Here is a 17807-nt window from a genome sequence, read left to right on the forward strand (position 1 = left end):
GTCAACTCGGAGCCAAGCTCGTGAGTAAGGATCGAGGCCAAGCCTCGAAAGCAGCAGTTTGATAGTTGATCTTCATCAGCGACAGTTCACCATCTTGTTAGTTCAGATGGCTCGCACCAAGAACGTTGGTGGTGGCCTAGGTGATGATGATCGGAGGCCCCCGCCTCGCCAGCTAGCCGGATCTAAGGGCAAGTCAACCAAGCAGGTAACATCCAAGAAGCGGAAGTACCTCAATGCGGAGACAGCAAGAGTAGCAGCTGTTGCCGAGGCCACAGAGCGTGCCAAGAGAGGTGGTACCCGCAGCGGAGTTGTTATTGCAGATTAGCCAGTTTCACCCGCAGTCAGAGCTACGATTGAGGATGTTGAGCGTCGTCACGGTAGTCCAGCTGGGACTACCATGCTTGCAGGACGACGGGTTGCCATTGAGGAGGGTCCATCAGCACAGCAGCAGCCCCCACTAGCAGAGCCTCAACCAGCCCAGGAGACTCAGGAGGGTCAGGAGACCGAGCCGGCACCTCAGCTACGCCGCTCGAGTCGTACCAGTGCTGCAGTTCCACCGAGGCCAGTTATACAGCGCAGGGGTTCACGCCCTCCGCCCAGACCACAGGGTCCACCTCCAGTGGTACACCTCGACTTGAGGGCCGCTACAGCCAGACAGGTTCAGCAGCTGTGTTTTGTTGAGTTTGAGGTTTGGTTTCCTCCGAGGAGGGATGAGAGAGCAGCTGAGGGCTTCTACACGCCACTGCAGGAGGATTTCTACAATGCCTATCTCAACAGTGGGGCAGTGTTTAGATCTCAGAGGGTCTGTCAGATAGAGTCTATTGTGGCAGCAGCGGGAGAGAGCATTCGGCCATACTTGTCATATTTGCCAGGACTGACAGATTTGATTGGACGGATGGGCATATATGTACCTTCTTGGGTTCGTCAGTTTTATGCCTCGCTCTACATCGATCCTCATCACAGATTCATTCACTTTGCTTTCAAAGGCAAAGACTATAGAGTGATGAGTGGCAGAGCCAGAGAGATACTAAGGCTATAGGAGCAGCCTATTAAGATGCATGAGGTTTGCTATGGACATCAGGAGCCACCCAGGCGTCCTCATGGAGGGCAGGTGCCCCCTACAGATTTAGTGCGGCATTGCTTCAAGGAGCCTTTTGGTGAGGGGTCGAGCAAGAACCCCAGTGACTTGACTCCTACAGCGAGGGTACTAGAGGCCATCATTAGGAGGACACTGCTTCTTAGGTTGGGATACAGGGAGGGCCTGACTCGCTTACAGCTCTGGCTTCTCAATGCCATCATGCAGATGACAATATTTGATATCTGGGATCTTCTGCTTTCAGAGATGGAGGACACAATAGCTGAGGAATTCAAGGGTCGCAGGCAGCTTCTCTATGCTCACTGGATCATGTTCCTCATCCGCAGAATAGTGCTTGATAAGCCCCCTGGTATGATGGATGAGTATACAGGTGCCACCACAGAGTTCCCAGCTTACAACCTGTCATAGAGGATCAGACACGCCACTCCTCAGGCACCCAAACAGCCTAGCCATCGTCCCCACGTGCCAGAGTCCGCAGCTCAGCAGGATGAGATCATCAGAGGGATTGCAGCCACTGAGGAGGAGGAGCTAGAGGCACAACAGGAGGTGAGCGAGTATAGTGACAGCTCTGACAATGACTACCAGCCTATACCTCAGATGCCTCCTCGCAGACACGATACAGAGGCAGGTAGCTCCAGTTCTGCACCACCTGCTCCGCAGACAGACCCCGCTCTCATAGCTATTCTTGAGCGGATGCAGCTGGATCAGACACGACAGGCACAGGAGACAGCTACCAACTTCGCACAGTTTCAGGCTCATCAGGATGAGTTTCAGTGGCAGCAGCAGCTCCTTCAGCACCAGCAGTTACTTATGCAGCAGCAGCTCATGGGATTCATGCAGCATGTAGTGACAACCATTGGGATCCCACTGCCACAGACTTCGCCCCAGCTTGCACAGCCTCCTACCACTTCGACGACTCCAGCAGTATAGCCCATCGGGCTTCAGAGTCAGGGACAGCCTCCAGCTCAGTTCATGTCACCTCCCGTACAGGTGTCCCAGTGGTTAGCCTCACCTGGTGTAGCCCCGCAGTTCACTCCCTATCACACGGGTTTCTCACCAGAGCAGACTTCCTCGCTATTCGTGCCTGAGACATCAGTCTCCAGGAGTCTTGGAGCATTATTCAGCGAGTTGACCTGCATGCCTACTCCGCCTCACATGCATATTGCCGGTCCATCTACAACAGCTCCAGCTATCATGACTACTCAGAGGCTCCCCTCGTCTGTCGCCTTGTCAGATCCTACGATAGACATACTTGCAGCTTCACAGGCAGCACCAGCCCCAGCTCAGACCCAGACCGCTTCAGCGACACTTCCTGCTTTAGAGGGTCAGTCAGTTCAGAGCTCAGGGTCAGATGATGATGGCGCCTAGTTCCATCTTGCTCCACGTACTTCAGCGCCTGACTCGTCCGCTGCAGCCCCACCGATCGACCCTTAGGTTTTGGTGTTTGACGCCAAAGGGGGAGAGGGTTTGAGTATGTAGACTTAGGGGGAGCGAGTTTTTAGGGGGAGCTAGTTATTTAGTATTAGCTTATTATATACATTTGGAGTTTTATTTGTGTGATACACTATTACTTATGCATTCGTGTGTTAACTTTCATGCATACTATTATATATATGTGATAGTGCTATCTACGTGGTTGTGATATTTGACATGTGTGACTTCTACTTTGCTTTATCTATATGTCATATCACTTGTGTAATGCGCATTTGCTTTTGCTTCCGCGTTTATACTTCGAAGCAAATGAGCTTTGTTATTTGTACTCATGCTTAATTCATATTCTTTGAGTACATTGTGTTGGCTTGGGTCATATAAGCTTGACTAACTCTTTTGTTCTTATCGACAAAAGCTTATATGAACCAAGCCCGTCAAAAACCTCACTCCATAACATACTTGAGGTGGTATTGTCATCAATCACCAAAAAGGGGGAGATTGAAAGCATCTAGGCCCCTAGTTGGATTTCGGTGATTAATGTCAATACAAGATTACTATGACTAACGTGTGTTTTGTAGAGGCAATTAAGTTAGGTCATGGTAATGGAGATCGATTGGGCAATCGAGGTTGTCATGCCCCTACGATGGAAATCGTTTCGGTTCTCAAAGGATGGACGACAAGGTTAAGGATGACTAGTTCTAAGTGTCAATTGGAGTTGGAGAGACACTTAGAGTAGTTTAGGACTTTGTTTTTTCCTTTGGCCGTACTATGAAGGAGGGTATGAACGGGTAGCTTGACCTAGTTGAGTCTAGTGAGTTAGGTGTGGTGCACACTTGTTAAAACTAGCTCTAGGTAGCTCCTATGAATGCCTAAGATCCTTTGGAGCAAACTTTATTCACATATGTTCGAAAGTTGGAAGTGAATGGAGTGTCAAACACTGACCGAATGCTGGCTTCGGTGTGACCGGACGCTGGCCGCAGGGTCCGGTCAGTTCATTTGACTGAGGTGATCAAGTCTAGGGTGACCGGACACTGGAAGGTCGTGTGACCGGACACTGAGGGCTAGCGTCCGGTCGACTCCAGTAAGGGTCCAGACTTGGAAAAGAGTGACCGGACACGTCCGGTCAGTGGTGACCGGACCCTGAGTATCCAGCATCCGGTCGTTTACAGTAAGCATCCAAGAGCGACCGGACGCGTCCGGTCGGTACTGACCGGACTCTGACAGCGTCCGGTCATCACTTGAAAACTGTTCGCGGGTTGAACTGACCGTAGCGTCCGGTCAAAACGATCGGAGCGTCCGGTCATCCCGCAAAAGCTCATAACAGTTGGTTTTTCAGGCTGCCTTATAAATAGAAGCTCCACTCGTGAGTGAAGTAACTTTTGCTCATTCAAACAGCTGAGAAACACGTTTGTGAGTGCCAAGAAGAGCAAGGTCCTAGTGAGGTGTTTGTGATTTGAGAATCCAAGAGAGTAGCCTCACTAGCAAATCAAGAGTAGCAAAGTGTGCATCCATCTTCTCATTAGGCTTCGCGTGGTCAAGTGAGAGTTCGTGCTTGTTACTCTTGGTGATCGCCATCATCTAGACGGCTTGGTGGTGATCGGGAGTTCGGTGTTCACCCGGCGGAGCTTGTGGGTGACCCAACTCAAGTTGTGAGCGGCTTTGGGTGATTCGCCGTGACGGAGTGTCGAAGAATCAACCCGTAGAGAGCACTTGATCCTTGCACGGATCAAGGGGGAGCTACACCCTTGCGCGGGTGCTCCAACGAGGACTAGTGGGGAGTGGCGACTCTCCGATACCTCGGCAAAACATCGCCGCATTCCCTTCTCTCCCTATTTACTTTGAGCACTTACTTTGAGTATTTACTTTGAGCAATTCAATACTTGTTTTACATCCATAGAATTGCTTGCTAGAGTAAGGTTGGAACATAGGTTGTGAGTTCGTTGTGCATTAGTTTGATAGAAACACTTTTCTAGGCACAAGAGGTTAATTAGGCTATCCGTAGGATTTGTTTATTGCAAGAGAATTTCGAATTAGCCCAATTCACCCCCCTCTTGGGCATCTTGATCCTTTCAGAGTGAATTTGTTATCCCAAGGATATGATAGAATATACAATGCAAGCTTTATTTGTAATATATATATATATATATATATATATATATATATATATATATATATACATATATATATACATATTATATGTACATAAAATAACATACAATATATGTATATGCATGTAATATATACGTTAGTTTCATACTTTAGTTGTACAAAATGTTCGAACCTTATAAACGTGTAGAATACGTATATTATTAGCAGCGTAGAATGCGTATTCGAAAACCAAAACGAATCATCAATTGAAAATATAAACAAAAAAAAAACCTTTAGTCCCGGTTTGTAATACCAACCGGGACTAAATGGCTGGCCCACGTACCTTTAGTCCCAGGCGAGAAACTGGGACTAAAGGAGTGGCTCTTTAGTCCTGGATTCGTGCTCCCGGTTTGGAAACCGGGACTGAAGGGGTTTTCCAACTGGGAGTAAAGCCTGTTTATGTACTAGTGTATGTACCTCCACTTGTTGCAAGTGGTCTAAAAGAAATTGTACCTCACTTGTCAAGTGTAATAAGCAATGGTGCAACCTCTATATATGCCCAATATAACGAAGTTCAGAAATATAAACTTGTAATTGGTGTAAGAAACACTATAATCAACAATAGTGCAAGCTCTAAGTCCCTGCCCAGCAAATAAATTCACGATATAAAGCGTGCATGCAAAAATGGCGAAATATGGCCAAATAGGGGTGAAAATTGACCTGAGCATCTTGGGTATCCTATTTGCTGCGTGCTGCCGTCGACCTTGAAACCGGCCAGCTGGGCTTGACAGCTTCAGGTTCGACGTACAAGCCCAGCCGAACCTGAGGTACATTCGTTACCGGCTGGGCTTGTACAGCTATATCATTTGGCTTCCAAACAAGAAGCATACCCTTTCCCGGGTGGGCTTTGTACCGCTATATCATTTATTGGCTGCCAAACAAGAAGCATCCCCTTTCACACTCGAAGCTGATAACAAATGTCATGCATCATTCAGTTCATAGTACAACCAGAAAGGATTTTGAAGTGGCCAGAAACATCAGAAACTAGCTTATATCAACACATGATGCAGTGAAATTCGAGGGATGATTTCAGATTACAACGGGTGTGAAGATGGATAAAATTCAGCAGTTCTTAAGTATTCTTCAGGTAATCAACAATCGAAAGCTGCTGCACCCAACCCGACACAACTAGAAAAAATAACTATCAAGCAGTTCCGAGGTTTAGCATCGAACAAATGGGCACATCAATATCATAGGCCTAGTGTCCTCGTTCAAAGAAATCATGTGACGTGATAATATTACATATCACAGGGTAATGAATGGTCATCTGCGCACCAAAAGGTCCACAAGAGCAAAATCTGACCATCTCTGAATGTTATATTCTGCTACCTAAATGAACATCGTTCCAGGATCATGATTCTCGGTTAGACCAATTGTACCAAGAAAGCGACTTTCCTACTAGCCACCAAATTACATTGATGCAGGTTAAGATCAGTCCTGCTTGTTACGAGCCTGCTGAGCACGATGCCTAAGCTCTGCCCTTTTCCACCTTACGATTAGCATGCAGAGTGTCACAAGAGTGTTCACCTATGAACATTAAAATAAACAGTTAGTGATAACGAAACTAATGGAGAACAGAAACAAAAAGGATCAGAGAAATGTGAGTACCAAAATAAGGATCGTTATCAATAGGAGGGGCCCAGACCAGATGACTGAAATGAAGAGGCCTTGGGGATCAAAATAGTTTTGGGTGGAGAAGCTCTTCCAGTTTTGCCCCAAGAATGTGTTTAATCTCTCAGCAAGGAATACACCAGAAACTGCACGAAATCAAGCAGAATAGGTTATAAAGGTACACACAATCATATTAAAAGTAAAAAAGTACATAAATGTGAATGGAACAAAGCCAACAAAGGTCTTCCACACATACTCCATTAGTTACATGAACTATGCTATGATGCTAATCATTCCTTCAAGTGCAAATTTGGGAGCATCCAGTGTTATGGGTTCGCTCCACAAGGTTAATACATCCAAAGAAAATGTTCTTGACAGGTTTAAGCACGGACAAACCCAGGCTTACTTTGATGATTTTAAGACAAGCTGCCAGACATCATGTGTAGGGAAGTCCCATTTATTAGCCATTATACAGAAATATCAGTACTCAATGTTGGTATAACATAATGTTTCAAACTGGTATGTTGTAACAGTATGGGAAAGGGGCAAACGATAACCAAATGTGATAAATGACTTCCACATTCTGTAAATTATAATGGCATGGGGATTCTGAAGGGTCAAAAGGAGAAGGTAATAAAAAATGATACTCACATGTTAGAGCTGACAAGATGAGCTGGAAATTGACATTCCTCCTCGAGATGATGGTAACCAATAGCAGAATGGCATGGAAAGTTAGTATGCTGATTAGCCAAGGCTCCTGTAAACACAAAAGCAAATAGGTGAAGTTGACGAGACAAAAAAGAAATGGTTAAGAAAACAATAATGGCCATGCTGAAGTACTAGTATTGAATTTTCACAAGCTGTCAAGCATAGACTGCGTCACAGTGCATTTGGTGTCTTTTATGGCTTGCTCACCCCAGGATGAACCCTTTGTTTTTGTTTTTCCCCCATTATCTTAGGAATTCAGGTGTACGGCCTATGATACACTAACACGGCAGCTGATTGTTGTATCAGTGTCCAACACTGTGTGCGACACTGATACATATTGCTGGAATGTTTATGCACTAAAAATGAACATGTTTGATGCCCGATACATGGTCTACACCTCCCCAACACCTGCTTGATCCAACCCCAAGACATAACCACTAACACAGACACTTAATCAGTTCACTGGATGAGTAAAATTAGGAAGCCAAGCTCAGGGCTCCGTTGTGGATTCGCGCTGGCAGGAGTGCATGCTATATTGTCCTAGCTCTGGTGTGGATTAGTGTTGAGATTCAGGCAAGTTAACAGGAGAACCTCTGTGCAAAAACCTTAGAACTTTACACATATGTTATATAACAATTAGTACCATCAACAATATATAGCTTCCACTATACCACGATTTCAACGAGAAGGGCTAATCTATGTGTGATTGTCAGTGCACCAAAGTTTATGGCAGCCCCTAGGGTAGGTTGAAGGATTAGTAGCAAACATGCTACCTGAATGATCCAAGAGTTGAAAGAGGGATGCGCTCCTCAAAATGAGTGTTGGTGCATACAGAATTATTTGATGAGAAGGAAGCCAAACAAAGGACATAAAGATTACTCCTTTATGCATTGCTACTTTTCGAACAAGGAATGGCATGGTCCATAATTCCCTTTGCTGATTTGATTCATCGTCACTTAACCAGTTAACCTCCAGCAAGCAGGTTTCAGACCATGGAATCAAATCCAACAGTCTGATGGCATCTAATGAAGCATATATAGCAGCGTAGCTAGATCCACGCACACATAAGCACAATATAGAGATTCCATTCCATTCCATCAATCATGACGGATGGGGGGAGGAAGAAGAGGGTGGCATGCAGGATTGATTGGATGGATGTCCAGCACCGAGCCCGAGCGTGCGTGTGTATACCTTCCAGTCGACGGCGTGGAAGAAGCCGACGAAGGAGTCGACGGCGGGCGCGAAGCCAGTGCGCAGCTCGGAGGAGACGCGACCGAAGAGGTCGGCGACAACGTCGGCGTGCTCGTTGAGGGCCGAGCGCACCTCCTCCACCGCGCGGCCGAGCACCGACGACCCCGCCGCCGCAGCCTCGTCGCCCATCTCTCTCCCTCGCTCGCTCTAGATCTCTCTCCTCTGCTCTGTTTGGGCTTTTCTGGGGCCCGATGTGCTCAGAAAGAGGGAGCCCTGCTTTTCTGGGGCCCGCAGGCCAGCAGTTGCATTGCAATGCAATCGGCTCTCTCTTCCCTGATTGGGCTTTATGGAAATGGGCTTGCCAACTGAGGCCCGTTTAAACATCAGTATGTTAACTGAGGCTCGTTTTTGTCGCCGCCGCTTGATGGTGTTTGTAATTCTATTATTATGAGTTAACAAAGGGCGACACTTTCTAAAAAATATATTTTATTGCACAGGTTTTTTTTATAGTACCATTTTATTATATTGAAAAAAAACAATTTTTTGGACCATGAATATTTTTGGCAGTACAATTTTTTTTGCACGGTTTAATTAGGACAGTACAATTTTGTGGATAGTACCAAACGCATAATTCTGTGTATGTGTGAACTTGATATATTTTTGGTACCGTAAAAAAATATCATTGTCCACAAAATTATACTGCCATAAATAATATTGTAAAAGCTAAGTTGTAATCGCCCATCTCCCTTGGTTGAATTTTTTATTGTTAACCTTTTCTTAAACAATTTTAAAAATTAACACCGTTGCTTTTTTCATTTTCAAATATAACCCATTTGGCCCGTCTAAGTCCTTGGCGCGGCCAAACTGTGCCGCCGTGCCCAGCCTGGCGTAGCAGGGCTGCCACCGTGGCTAGTCAGCGGTGCTCTAATCGCTGACGTGGCCGCACTTGCCGCACCATCGACTCCGGTGCGGCAGCGCCACGCCCCGCTCGCCTGGCGCGACAGGGGGAGGATAGAGAGGCACTCTCAGCTCTCTCCATCTCTCTATCTCCCTCACTTCTTTCTTCCTCCCCCGCTCGGCTGGCCACGCCCGGCGCTGGAACCGGAGCAAGTTGGTGGTTGCCTCCTTGATCATGTTGCGAGGCTGTCCACATGGCCACATCTCACTATCTTGCGCATTAAAAAAAAAACAAAAAAAGCGAGAGTCCGACAACCTTTCGAGTTTTAAACATACTCCATTAACCATCTCGTCGCTCGCATTTTCACTTGGGTTTGCCTCTCAAGCACGTTCCCCTCCGCGAAAGGATTTTCGTGTCCAGGCGTTGCGAAACGAGAGTGGAAGTGCAGGCGTTGAAGCGACATATCAATCAGTTCCGGTTTGTGCGAAACAGGCCCGATATCCAGCCCAAGCAAAGGCTAGAAACACGACGAAAGGCTGAGCTCTCGCCAACAGGTCGTCTGTTTGGTTCATTATGCAAACTCGCGCCGCGCCGTTGCCGGGGACGACCAATGCCAGGGCCCACGGGCGGCGCTGCGCCACAGCCTAGGGCGCCGTCGTCCTGCCAGCGCCTCGCTCAGAGGCGGTGCCGCTGGCATGCCGCGACGTTGGGAGAGGGAAAGGGAGAGAGGATGATAAGGATCGACGTACGATGCTTGGGAGAGGGAAAGGGAGAGAGGATGTCACGTACGATACTTGCAAACCGAAGAATCTCCGAAGAAGTTTCATGATTTCGTGAAGAGGCCGACGAGGTGGTAAGCATCGTACGTGACAAACTTGCGCGAAACCTCCTTATTTTTTTATCACAGCCTCCACATATGATATCATGACATCTCGACAAGTTTTAAGATTTTTGGTCTTCGTTTGCTTTTTATAGAATTTAAAAACAACTCGACCACAAGTTTGTGGTCATGTTTCGTGAACAAGATGTTCGAAATTGGTGGTCTGTTCCTAGATACGGCCTCACATTATACTAAATAACATGAATATCATTTTCCCATTCATTTTTCATTATTCGAATGACTAGCAGTTATAATTTGAATTATCTAATAAAAATCAATTAAATGAAATAAATTAAAGAAATATAGAAAAAGTCCGAGAAATGTGCCACATTGGAACATGGAGTACCAGGTATTGTATGAGGACTACAGAAAAAATTTGGGGTAGGAAGAAAAAAAATAAAAACGGTTTGTCGAGTGTCTAAGTTTGGCGCTCGGTAAAGGAGCATCTTTGCCGAGTGCAGGACGGCTGACACTCGGCAAAAAAATTTATTTTTTTTAAAAAAAACCTCTCTTTGCCGAGTGCCAGACCAGGTGACACTCAACAAAGAATTAAAAAAATAAAAAAAATACTTTGCCGAGTGCCAAATCGGGGACACTCGACAAAGAATTTTTTTTTAAAAAAAAAACCCTCTTTGCCGAGTGCTAGACCAGGTGGCACTCGGCAGAGAATTAAAAAAAATTAAAAAATACTTTGCCGACTGTCAGATCGGGGGCACTCGACAAACGAGGGATTTAACCCGCCGGCCCAGCCGGCCCACACACACCGCACACACACGCAGGTGACCGCGCCAGAACCGCCCCCGCCCGCGCTGCCGCTGCCGCCCGCTGCTGCTCCAGGGGCACCACGCAGGCCACATCCGCTCGGAGGCGCAGTGTGGGGGCGCCGACCCCGCTGCCGCCTTCGTCCACCGCAAGAAGGTCTAGCACGCCGAGAAGAACATCCGCGACGCCTTCCTCGCACTCTATCGCGGCCTCGACCTTCTCAAGAAGTTCAGGTACGTCTTCCCTGCGTTCTCTTTCCTCTCCGAGCATGGTAAGGTCTCCCCTGCTGCGGTTTCCTCTACCCTTGCTGTTTTGTTCCCTTCAAGTGTTCGATTCAATGCCCAAAACGAGTCTGCTTGCTAACTTTTCATCCGTCTGTTGTCTTTACAGGCCTTCTATTCCGGGGAAAAAGTCTCCATTTGTACAGATATATATGCTCCATCATTCTTTACAATGGTGTGCCTTGGTTTACAGCACATCCATGATTTACTTATGTGTACAGCAACGCGAGTCCGAAGTCTTGGAGCTATATGCCTGACATTTTACTTGGATGTCATTGGTATGTTTGCTATTCTACCTTTGACTCTGGTTTGCATAATATGATGTCTGCGTGGCCTGCACTCCCTGGAGCATCATCACCTAATGGTCTCAAATCCAAGTTACTTCATTGATGCTAATTGTAAATTTATTAATTAGCTGTAAGAAAAAAAAACATATTTGTGAATCTAGGTTACTTATGTGTGCTTTCATATTAATCTACTTCTAACAGACTGAGGTTTCATGGTTAACCTCTGCATGGCCAACTTATCAGTACCTTACTACCATTTCACACTCTGTAGTGCCCAATCTTGCTTCTATATATTTATTTACCTTTTGAAGTTTGGATCCCAGATCATTGGTAACCCCATCTGCAATTCAACCACACAGCTTACAGTTTATAACGTCTGCGGCAACGCGTGGGGTTGACACTAGAAGCGCGGAGAACTCATGATTTTTCTGTCACGTCACTGCCGATACATGTTTTCAGACTGCCTTCTCTATTTTTTCAAGCTACAAGTTGCTAACCATACAAATTGCCGATGCATATTTGTACGTATCATGATGTACTTTTATCATTATGGATGGCCTAAACCCCATATATCGAAAATAACTCTTGGCGATCAGGTTTTTGCAGGTTATTTTCCTTGAACAATGCAAGAGATCTGCGTATCCATGTTTTCGCATGTTTTTTACTTTTGTTGGATGCATGCATCTGCGAGTAGGCTAAATTGAACTCTGTTTTCAGGCAGACTGCAACCACTTGTTTTGATTCATTTTGATGTGGAGGTGTGCTGAAAAATGGCTCAAGACCATTCTGCTTGCATGAAGTACACGGGTTTATCATCAGATCATATTGCACGGTGTCTCAGAATCTACTGAGTTTCAGCACCAAGGCCATTTGAATTGATGCAAGGTACAAGCACATAGATAATCCTGTCTCCTAATACGTTGTGAGAACGTGTGACCATTTTTTTGCTGTAAAATTTGTAGTGGAGAACACTCCACATGATCCAGTCACTACTGGATTCAGGTTCTTTGCCGAGTGCCTGAGGCACTCGGCAAAGGTCAAATTACAATTGGCAAAGCCTTTGCCGAGTGCGGCACTCGGCAAAGAACACACGGCAAAAAATTGATCGGCAAAGCCCTCTTTGCCGAGAGCCCCGGGGGCACTCGGCAAAGAAAAGCGACCGTCACGGCGCCGGCCCCGTTGACGGTCGCTTTGCCGAGTGCCAACCCTGCAGGCACTCGGTAAAGAAATAAAAAATCTTTGCCGAGTGCCCTCTATCCTGCCCTTGGCAAAGATGTTTTATTTTTTTTTCTAAAAATTCTTTGCCGAGTGCCCCCTGGCCGGCGCTTGGCAAAGTTTGAATTTTTTTTTAAAAAAAATTCTTTGCCGAGTGCCCCCTGGCTGGCACTCGGCAAAGTTTGAATTTTTTTAAAAAAAATTCTTTGCTGAGTACCATGGTCATGGCACTCGGCAAAGCTGGAAAATGGTTTTCCGAGCGCCCATTTTTCCAGCTTTGCCGAGTGCTGTGACCATAGCACTCGGCAACGAGGTCCTTTGCCGAGTGCAACACTCGGCAAAGTGACCCAAAACGGCAATTTTTATTTTTTTTACATCCCATCATAACAAATAAATTCATACAAACATATATCACATATATATCATCCATCACATATATATCTCATTCATCACACATATATATATATATCATCCATCACATATATATCTCATCCATCCACACATCCATCCGCACATATCACATCCATCATAATATATATCACATATATAATAATAAGTGCTTAAGTTCATCCAAATAAATCCACAAGTCCATCACAAGTCCACAAGTGCATCACAAGTATATCACAAGTCCATCACCAAGTGAACAACAAATGAAAAAAATACAACGTGCACTCATCTCGGCCATTGCGACTGTGGTGAAGGCCCAGCTCCATCATTTGGAGGTGCATGAGGTGGATTATTCAAACTACCGTCAGATGGAGACTGCACAAAGGAGAAAAGATTGCATGCGAGACAAGATTATTTGGATAGCTAATCTAGGAAGGTAGAGGCCATACAAGCAAAGCACAAGCGAAAGTAAAAATCTTTCATACTCACAGGAGTAGCTGCAACTGCAGGACGCGGAGGTGGAGGTGGAACCAACAGCCCAGCTGGCAAAGAGAAGCCCACACGTTGCCCAAGCCCTTGTAGGAACTCCGTAATGTCTGTCAGCCTCTGCGTCTGGGCCTGCTGCTCGACCCGCTCGGCCTCCAGCTGGGCCGCCATCCTCTGCTGCCCGTCCTCCAGCTCCTAACGTTGCCTCATTTCTTGTTCCAGTCAGGCCTGCAATATTTCACTCCAATGTTTCAGTAATGCAAAGCTAATTAAGGTGTGTAAAGATCAATGTATGACAAGTAAAATAGGAATAACCTCGAGTGCATCGACCCAGTGTTGTGCAGCGGTCGGCCGTGTGCGAATGGCCGGGCTGTCGCTCGTGCTCCGTGCTCGAATCTAGGAGAGAGAGGGAGTAGAGGTCATGTCGATGACGCCGTCTGATGAGGACATCACTCCTTCGGATGTATCTGCTGATCCTCCAACCGTCATGCAAGGTCCAATGACCCGGGCTTGAATGCGTCAACTCAATTTAGAGGTGAACTCGTTCTTAAGCGATCCTTTTTATACTTTTAAGAATAGACTACTATCTAATGATGTTATCTTGCTTAGGAACATTGGAGAGGGTCATGAAGGACTTAGAGGACATGGTGGAGGCAAAGATGACCAGCGAGGATGTCCAACAGGAACCGGAGGCCCGGTCCAACATGATTTCGAGTTTGCCTCGGCCTCTAAGATCAGTCTGCCTTAAACTGGTCACCCAGGACGCATCCGGACTCCGTTTTCGACGATCCACGTATGGATGGAAAGCTAATTTGATAAGGAAGCCAATACAAGTGGTCTCACATCAAAAGCTCTTCGGAAGCAATGGGAATCATCGAAACAAGTCAGCATCCATAATCTGACAGGGTGCTGTGACATCGTCTTTTGGTCCGTTGGACCGTGTATCGTGTTTGGGCCCATTAGGGGGCGTGTCCAGGGTAGACGACGACGCTAAGACCTTTATAATCATACGCTGCTGCCATCATTAGGTTTTGGGTTTTGCTTAGATTATTTTGTCAAGAACAGTTTTGCCGTTCTTCGGTTTGTGAGACCCCAACTTTAAGAGATTAATTATTCATCTGCAATTTGATTGTGTTCTTTCTTGTTCTTGCTTGTGTTCTCATTGCACAGGCAAGGATTAGCCTTCTTGGCGAGGTCAACCTGTTCCGAGACTCGGTTGATAACCAGAGGAGCTGTGGTGCTAAGATTGCACGGTTCGATCTTTCGATCTGAAGCTAGATCGGTGTGTCATTCTCCGCCACAACGATAGTTACCTCTACCTGACGGAAGATCGGGATCCCCGTTCCCATTAAGTGATATCAGAGCTATGGTATACCATCAGGTTCACTTTTATTCTCTAGTTTTGAGTGTTTCGCTTTCGTCCCATAGTCCAGTGGCATATTTTTTTCCCTGTCCTAGAACCTTCCGCGCCATAGCCTTTGCATATTTTAGTTTCAGAGTCTGTCATATTGAGTTTGTGTCCTGGTTGAGGTCTTGTTACTGGTTAGGTCGTGTTAGAGTCCAGTTCGTGTGTTTTCCCCCATCGTTTCCATCAAATCTTTGCTGCTGTGACCAATTTTGTGCACATTGTTCCCGTTTTATCATCTAATTCCGAGCCAATTCTTAAAACTGGTCTAGTTTTCACATACGAATTCCGATTTCGACGTTCCATATATCAAAATCGATCAAAAAAAATTTCGGATTTGTCCATCCCTAGCTTTGGCGGGGTCAGAGATTTTTAAATTGGTCAAAAAGTGGTCACAAGATCCTCTTTTCGTGGTCACAAGGTTTGTGTCGATTCTGAGCAAGTTTTCTGAATTTTCCACAGGCCACGTCTTTCACTTGTTTAAGCTCATATTTTTTGTGGTTACTTTTTTTGTGCTCCTAAGTGAAGGAAAAATATAAAAAAATAAATAAAATAAAAAAGTCAAAATTTCCCAAAAAACAACGACAATCCAAAAAATAGAAAAAAAGAGAGGGGAAAAGAGGAACAATATCTAGAGGAGCACATAGAGAAGACCAAAGTGAGCTGTGTTTGCGTGTGTTGTCTGGTTCCTTGTTTGTGTTGCTGTTGCTATCCACCATACTTGCTTGTTTGTTACACACCTGGTACTTGAAGCATTATAGACCAGCAACGAGAACAAGTACTTTGGACTATAATTCAGCATTACTTTCTGTTACTGACTTGTGTGCTAGATATACATATTACTTTTTGTGTTCCTTTCAAGCTCCGCAAACTCTTCAGATCAGTATAGAAAAAGGGCCTTGTAATCTCGGTACCACTACCTCACATCATAGGTATCACGAACCAGCCACCGGTTGTACCGTCCACTGCTTGCGTTGGTAAGAACTTTGTAAGAGCTTGGTAAGACGCTTTCACTTGCTGTGAAAAGTGACACCACTGCAACCACGTAGTCATTTGGTAGGGATAACTTTCACCGTTTGTTCCTGTTTTTGTGTTTACACTAGCAGGAGGTGATCAGACTAGAGATAACAATCCTAAGGGTTTCAGCGAGTGTGTCAGCCAAGAGCAACTACAAGCTGTTGTAGAGGATGCCCAAAAAAGGATGAATGAGGCCGTCAAGAAGGTCGTCACTGACGCACTCATTGAACTCAACATTGGCAATAGCATGGAGAGATTGGACAAATGAATTTCCACGCTAACCGACAAGGTTACTGAGTTAGAAACCTTGGTGACGGTCAACAACAATGACGTCTCCGGCAGCAACACCGATGGTCTCTTGCCAGAAGACACGGTGCATGATGCCATTGGGAACATAGATCGAGCAGCCTTCCGACAAGCAAGATTACGACGATGTCTTCACCGCAACACGATAGGTATGGGTGGTGTCCACCACCATCAAGGTAATAATCACCGTGTACCCGATGATCCTTATGCTAAGATTAAGTTCACAATACCATCTTTTTCTGGTCATTATGATGCTGAGAGATATCTTGATTGGGAGATGATAGTAGAACAAAAGTTTAGCACCCACCTTGTGCCTGAGCATCATAGAGTTCGACAAGCTACTAGTGAGTTTAAGGATTTTGCAATTATTTAGTGGAATGGGCTTGCTGCACAGGATGCTTTACCTAGTACATGGGAAGAACTTAAGGTAGCTATGCATGATCGCTTTGTTCCTCCTTATCATAGAGACTTGCGTAAGAAATTGATGCGTTTAGAACAAGGAGATAAATCTATACAGGATTAATGTGGTGAGCTCCAAAAGGGATTGATGCGCTGTAGTGTTGTGGAGGGAAACAAAGATGCCATTTGTCGTTTTTATTCGGGTTTGAGGCATGAGATTTGTCGATGGGGAACCCTACGGCCCCCCCATAGACCATACAGTAGGGAGGTAGGCCTTGGTAACAAGGCCTACAGCCCAATCGCCAAGAAGAACGCGGAGCAAAGCAACGTGCAAAACCGAAACTCCAACTCAAACTATACAAGGAAAGGCATCCGAAGCGTAGCTTAGGACTCTGACCTTGTATCCGAATAGGACACAAACAACGCCTCTCAGCACCTAGACTATAAAGGGCTGGTGAGGGTACCCATTGTAAGGGGAGAACGCATACCCGATACTCAAAGCAATACAACGCAAATAGGCTAACGCCAAAACTGGATGTAAGGTTATTACTCGACCAAGTCGAGGGCCTGAACCAGTATAAATCGTGAGTCTCTTTGCGTAACCGCCGAATTTCGCTATTCGCCGAAGCCCGAACAACTGTCCCGGGTACCCCCGTGGCAGGCTATCGGTGGTAAAACATCGACAGCTGGCGCGCCAGGTAGGGGCTTTCGACGAATTTTTTCTCGAGAGTTCGGCGGACCTCAACCTCAAGATGACCTTTTTGGTGGGAACAACCTTTGTCTTCGGATCCTGTATCTGCAAGGCTGACGGCGACAGCAAGCTTCGTACCTATCTCCGAGAAGAAAAAGAATTCGATGACGAAGTTCAATACAAACTCGCCGAGAAGATGACGAAACTCTCAACTTCGGATACAACTCGGAATAAGGAAGAAAGCGGATACGAAACCGACTCTGAAAAAGAGATACAACCCGATTCCAAGACAATCTTCACGGCACAAGAGCCAAGCCTAATTGGACTCGGAGACACAACAACGATCGCGAAGGGATACGACCCGTATAACTCAAAGAACTTGGGAACTTACGGACTACGCAATGCGGCATCAGTCTATCAACACTTTACCCAAAACAAGATGAAGTCAGCAAGAAGAATACTCCCGGAGGGAGCACAAGAAGGGATGATCATGACAGTGACCCCGCAAGATTGTGTGGTGCATTGGCCAGGTTCTTTCACCTCAAGCAAAGTCTAGACTGGCACGCGCGTTGAAGAACTACCTTATCAAGAGGGAAAAGAACTCGGAT

General features: G+C 45.9%; 1 protein-coding gene and 1 long non-coding RNA gene across 2 annotated transcripts; one reads left to right on the top strand and one right to left on the bottom strand.

The window, feature by feature from the left end:
- Positions 1–5721: 5721 nt before the first annotated feature.
- On the bottom strand, positions 5722–8423 carry LOC136501532 (uncharacterized). The gene is made up of 4 exons (XM_066497056.1): positions 8186–8423; positions 6938–7043; positions 6284–6432; positions 5722–6202 (listed from the first exon to the last, which is right to left on the bottom strand). Exons 1-4 carry the CDS (start codon positions 8372–8374, stop codon positions 6107–6109), a joined length of 540 nt encoding a protein of 179 aa, XP_066353153.1. The 5' UTR covers positions 8375–8423; the 3' UTR covers positions 5722–6106.
- A 2364-nt stretch (positions 8424–10787) lies between these two features.
- On the top strand, positions 10788–12186 carry LOC136500436 (uncharacterized). The gene is made up of 3 exons (XR_010770025.1): positions 10788–10958; positions 11116–11284; positions 12011–12186. It is a non-coding gene; the product is annotated as an uncharacterized lncRNA (long non-coding RNA).
- Positions 12187–17807: the final 5621 nt, after the last annotated feature.

This window comes from Miscanthus floridulus, chromosome 13 (assembly GCF_019320115.1).
Source record: "Miscanthus floridulus cultivar M001 chromosome 13, ASM1932011v1, whole genome shotgun sequence".
Classification (NCBI taxonomy): Eukaryota; Viridiplantae; Streptophyta; class Magnoliopsida; order Poales; family Poaceae; genus Miscanthus; species Miscanthus floridulus.

Excerpts from the sequence above, each read along its gene's own strand:
- LOC136501532 (XM_066497056.1), bottom strand. The coding sequence starts at position 8,374 with ATGGGCGACGAGGCTGCGGCGGCGGGGTCGTCGGTGCTCGGCCGCGCG. Across the intron at positions 6,433-6,937 it reads CATCTTGTCAGCTCTAACAT|TTTCTGGTGTATTCCTTGCT; the intron begins GTGAGTATCATT and ends GATTTCGTGCAG. Across the intron at positions 6,203-6,283 it reads TGATAACGATCCTTATTTTG|GTGAACACTCTTGTGACACT; the intron begins GTACTCACATTT and ends TAATGTTCATAG.